This window comes from Dermacentor albipictus, chromosome 2 (genome assembly GCF_038994185.2).
Source record: "Dermacentor albipictus isolate Rhodes 1998 colony chromosome 2, USDA_Dalb.pri_finalv2, whole genome shotgun sequence".
Taxonomy (NCBI): Eukaryota; Metazoa; Arthropoda; class Arachnida; order Ixodida; family Ixodidae; genus Dermacentor; species Dermacentor albipictus.
Window position 1 is genome coordinate 187,241,587 of NC_091822.1, and position 5,407 is coordinate 187,246,993.

Sequence of the window (5,407 nt, forward strand, 5' to 3'; positions counted from 1 at the left end):
AATTATGCATACGGGTTGCGAAGGGTTTGCATAAAGTTGACCTTTACGATTTCCATGTAGATAGCAAACACCTCATATTATTCATAGCTCCCACAGATTACTTTTTAAGTAATCATTACTCACCTTGAAAGTCGGTATATGGGCACGACAGTTTGTGTTATCAAGTGAGTACTGCATCCAGCGTTCTGTACAGATATTATATCTCCCTCCACTGGTATAGTTATACCTCCGGTAATTTTTTTTAAGTTATATTACTAACAAACGATATCATGCCACAAATGGCCACAGAAAACGAAGGCCATGGTTTATGAAAAATTTAACATTTTCAAGAATCTGGTTTCGCAATATGCTCTTTGCTTGCACCGAATTTCACGGAGCAATCGAGACATTCGTCGGCCGCGCGCAATGACAAAGACTCTAATCAGCTCCTTTCAGAACACCGCCCGCAGTTCCAATCCAAGCCGAAAGGCTAGTTCCCTGGCTCGCCAAGAGGTGGCCCCACCTAACAGCAGCTCCTCCTCCCTCTTTCTCTAGCCTCCCTCCACCTTCAAAACAACCACTTGCACACACCCGCTCCAGTTTACCGCCAGGCTCTTTTCCCCTCGGTGTGTGCCCCTTTCCCCATTCCATCTGTCGTTCGCTCCCTCCTCGTTTGTTGTCGTAACGGGATCTCTCACCTTTCCTTTCCTTCCCCCATTTTCTTTTTTCCTCCCTCTCGTCGCTCACTCGGCTTCCCGGTGTTATAGAACTGCGGGCTCGAGCTACCGCGCCGTCAAACGACGACCAGCGGTCGACGCAAGAGCTGCCGCTCGCCTCTGCTCTTCAGTTCTTTTGGCCTCGGGCTTCGGTGCGGTGCGCCTTGGTGCGTTCGCTTCACTGATTCATCACTGCCTGCTGTCAGCGGCCGCGGACTCGAACGAGCTGCACAGTGGTGCGGGACACGGATATTTTTGTGCACCCGTGACAGGTGACCGTCGAGCTGTCACGACTACTAGGACAAGAAGTTTCTTCCGGACTCCTTCTCAGTTCGTCACAGTGTGCTCTTAGACTGGGGTGTTTGTTTCTGAAAGTGACGGGTGCCTATTCGGAAACTGTATCACTCTTTAGGCATTCTGACCACCACTCTTTGCCTACCGCAGCGTGAACCGTGAAACCGGAATATCCGCCTTCGACAATAGATGAGTGTTTCTGAAGATTTGTTGCATCCTCGCCCATCACAAGAATGTGATCCTTGCTGAAGTCAACTGTAGTCCCAACCGTCTCATCCAGGTGTTCAACTCTAAGGCTGTAGAGGGACGAATGTGCCGTTGATAGAAACGCAGGAATAGCGGCAAAAAACAGCGAGAGCCTGCCGCCAGCAAATGTTTTTGTTCTTGAGTACTCCGGTGCGTAGGTGACACGAGCTGACACCGAGTATTACGTCTTTGATACTGTGAAAATTTGGGGCGACACTTCGTGGAGAAAACAAGAGCAACAAGGTATTTTCTTCAAGAAGATAAAGGCTCTTGATTCTCGGTGTCTTGGATAACACGCGTATTTGTGTAGCATCCCCTTTGAAGAGAAAAGACTGGCTGAGAACCTTGAACAGAGTGACATATTTTTTTTATTTTGACGGAGTCTGAAAGTTATTGGCAGCGTTCACCGTACTAGAAGCTAAGATTGCCGAACTGCCAGGAATGTCATATTGCTGAGCGCGCACGTGTTCCTGGAAAGAAACTTGACGCTTCTGTAAAGTAAGCACTGTTGCGTTGCAGTGCGAATGGCTATCGAGCACGGCGTGTTTATTTAATGAACAGCACTGGCCCAATCGAATCCTTTGTGACAGAAGACGACACACACTACCCTTTGCTAAGCAAAGCGCGGTCCTTGTCAACAGCACATTTTTCCTTTAGCTGAAAAATAATTGCGCCCGTCGCACATTCACAAAGAAAAAGAAAAGGCGACCAGCACCGTCATCACCTCGAATCAGTGCCTCAAGTGCATTCAGTAGCAGCAAGGAGTAGGCGTGAACAACGCAAAGCCGGCGAAGAGAAAGCCCAGGAAGATGTCAGCACCCGCAAAACAACACAAAATATGAATAGCAACCACTACATTTTTCTCGACAAGCTGAAAAGTTGTGAAGTTGTGAAAAGTTGTGAATAGCCTTCATCTTGTCGACAGGAACGCCGACAACAAGTGGCAAAGTGCTTTCGCAGCGGTATCCTTGCGGTTGCATCATTCTCCATCATTCCGTACATTCTTCTCATTGCCGGCAAAGAGTATCACGATGGCGGACGTGTTTGCCGTGGGACTCCACACTTTCGGCGACGGTGGATACGCTCCGCACTTGCACAAAGTCAACGGAACGTGGGTAGCCGGCAGTGGCTTCGAGATCGGCACGGGCTCCACGGGTCTTCTGTCACTGCTCTCCGTCATCGGCACGAGTTTGTCAATAGTGGGAGTTGTCCTCACTTTCATAACGTACAGCCTGTTTTCGGACTTACGGACGCTGAGCGGCACCTCCCTGCTGAACCTCCTGGCCGCGTTCTTTCTGTCACATCTCCTCAGCGTCATTGGCGTTGAACGACCAAGCGACAAGAGGCTCTGCGTCACTCTTGGTTTCCTACTACATTTCCTCTGGCTGGCGGTTCACTGCTGGCTCGCCGCCATGTCGAGAGACATGTACAAGACCTTCAGGGACAACATCAACCTTCAGCCGTCACCCGCCAGCGAAGACCGCAAGTCGTTCCTCAAAGCGGCCGCATTTGCGTGGGGCCTTCCGTTGCTTCTGACGGGTCTTTCCGGAGTTGTCCACTTCGGCACGGTGCTGGATCAGATGTCCGACGACAGGATCACCTGTTGGATTCTTGGCCGCGGCTCCTACCTCTGGACATTCTGCCTTCCTGCCTTCGTTCTGGCCGTGTCGGATGTTCGGTACTTCGTCAAAGCAGCTATCCTGACCCGTTATACGGCTAGCCTGCAGATGAACCGCAAGACGAGGGACCGAATGAAGCGGAGGCGCTACTTGCAGCTATTCCTCTACGCCAAACTGCTCCTCGTCCTCACTCTTACCTGGGTCGCTGGGCTGGCCGCACAACTGGCTCGACTCAAGGCCGTCTGGTTTGCCTTCTGCATCCTTGCGTCGGTGCAAGGGTTTTTTGTGGCACTGGCGTACTCGTGCAACTCGCGCGTCTTTCGTCTGTACAGCCGATCTCTGCGGTCCGGAAACAACCGCAAAGGTTACGGAGCGTCAGATCTCTCTGGGTCTACCGACTTGGCTTTGTTGACTTGGGAGCCGACGCCGGACGCTGTGTGAACACTGTCGGTCTACTGTGGTGCGAGACAGAGAACATGAGTGATGTGAGCACAATGCGAGCCAGGACGGACGCTCGTTTGAGTGAAACTGTTTGGCCTAATGTGGCGTCGTGAGATTTGTTAAACTCTCTGTGCGGCTCTTTTTGTCGAAAAAAAGGTTAAGATGAAAGGTTAAGTAAAAAACAAACACATTATGTGGTTCTAACTTTGCTAAAATACCCCTTCTTAAAGCCGAATCTATTTTAATTACCACTCATTGCTTTAAAGTGGTGCAATTAAGGGTGTGATGTTTCACGACGCCACTCGTTAGAAAGCGACAGGCTGCAAAACCTTACAAAGCCATGGACACAAGACAACACGATAACGCTAGAAGCGAACTGTCTGACATCGGTCCGCCTTCGTCTTCGAACGCTTTCTCTTGTGATAAAAGTGCTAGAGTCGAAACTTGTGTCGGTGTTAGCGGTTGTAGGTACCAACGAACTAGGTTCGCAAGGGACAAACCGGAAATTTCTTCGCCGCAATAGCTTCGTCGCAGTGTGTCGCAACCAAACCACGTGTTATTTGGACGCCAGAATTGAGTGGCGATGTTTACGGGTGAGTGCATGCGGAAGAGCTGTGCTTTAAATCGCTCTTTTGAGAACCGCGATGACGGCGGTGCATATCAGGTGTTTCTTAACTAGAAAGGCGACAGGTTCCATAATGCATAAAAGAATGCGTTTAGTGAGAAGTACGATTTCAAAGAGTATCCTTGTCATGTACATGCCATAGCTCGAGGAAAGGCTCTTGACGACACTGTTAGCACTGCGTATAAGATCCTAACTTACAGGTTTTAGGGGTCATAGAATAATATAAATTCCTTGTCAACAAGACCACTATTTTGTTTCATGAGACTTGACCGTAAAAGTGCTTGTTGCAAGTGCACGTTAAAGTCTGGCTCTCTAGAATCTCTTGGAGAAACCCGTCGCTACTTCATTCTAGGTTATGGCAGACCAAGATGTTATAGTATTAGCTTCGGTTTCGATAATAGAAACACTACGTGAAAAGGAATACATATCAATTCGCATTGCTCTCCCCAAGTTGAATATCCATGGAAATTTGCAAACGTTGCTGAGTCGGTGCCTGATAGTAACTGCGAAATATCGAATGAATCGCAGAAAATTTGTACATCATAAGAACGAATAACCAACTTTATTTATATACAGAGACTATCGGTTTCATATCATGAATGTGCACAAGAAGCGTGTCGCAATGAGCACGTTTGCATGACATTGTTCCTATATAAGCTTTGAAAAGGCACGGCAATACCCAATATTTTCTGAAGAAGTTCGTATTATTTTTGTTCGTGGCAAATGCTACAACTTCAGACAAATGCTTCTTACATGATCGCCTAAATTTGCAGTTTGAGCACCTCATTGTTACATATTGCTTGAAATTTTGCAATAAAGATCGCTATCGTTTTCATAATTTGAAATTTTACCTTTAAACCTAGGGGTAGTGTTCTGCAATACCCAAGCGAAACATTTATATGTACCCTGTTTTAGTAAAATCTTGGAAAACTGTCGCAATAAAGGCGTTTTCAGCCTCTGTGTTGTTTTTCAACTAGTCGACGTTTCAGAAATTTCACGTAGTTATGGAACCAAACCAAGGAAAGCAAGTCAAGAACCAGTAGTGGCAGCTCCAAAGGGGGTTTGTGTTGGAGTTTCCGCGTAGCACATCTGTGTTTTCTCATCTATTTGAATTACAGTCATATGCTATCACGTCTATAGGTTGTGTGTAAGCCGTACTTTACAAATTTCCGGACACACTTTCAAAAATTCAATAACTTCAATAACGCACTTGCGCCAGGCAAAGGGCCCAATAAGAAACAGAAGCTTTGCAAGGTAAACATGCCTGGTAGCGAAGGTTCCATAGAAGCCCATACGTTCAAAACATGGCGGTTCATCGGCGGCTCATGGGGCTTAGCGCCATTTGTGTGACGAGGGAAAACTTCCGGCGGAAGAAAAAGATAACGTGGCGCCATATCCGTTAAAAACAGAAGTGACGTCATTTTGTTCTCGAAAGCGCGATATTTGTTTCGGTAGTCTGCCATTAAAGTTTTATATTCAAATGACCC

General features: G+C 47.5%; 1 protein-coding gene across 1 annotated transcript; it reads left to right on the forward strand.

Annotated features, from left to right (window-relative positions):
- The first annotated feature begins 783 nt into the window (after positions 1-783).
- On the forward strand, positions 784-4,842 carry LOC135919288 (adhesion G protein-coupled receptor E3-like). Its single transcript, XM_065453031.1, has one exon. The coding sequence runs from the start codon at positions 2,267-2,269 to the stop codon at positions 3,293-3,295; it is 1,029 nt and encodes a 342-aa protein (XP_065309103.1). The 5' UTR covers positions 784-2,266; the 3' UTR covers positions 3,296-4,842.
- The last annotated feature ends 565 nt before the right edge of the window (positions 4,843-5,407 follow it).

Coding starts and splice junctions, on each gene's coding strand:
- LOC135919288 (XM_065453031.1), top strand. CDS start 2,267: ATGGCGGACGTGTTTGCCGTGGGACTCCACACTTTCGGCGACGGTGGA.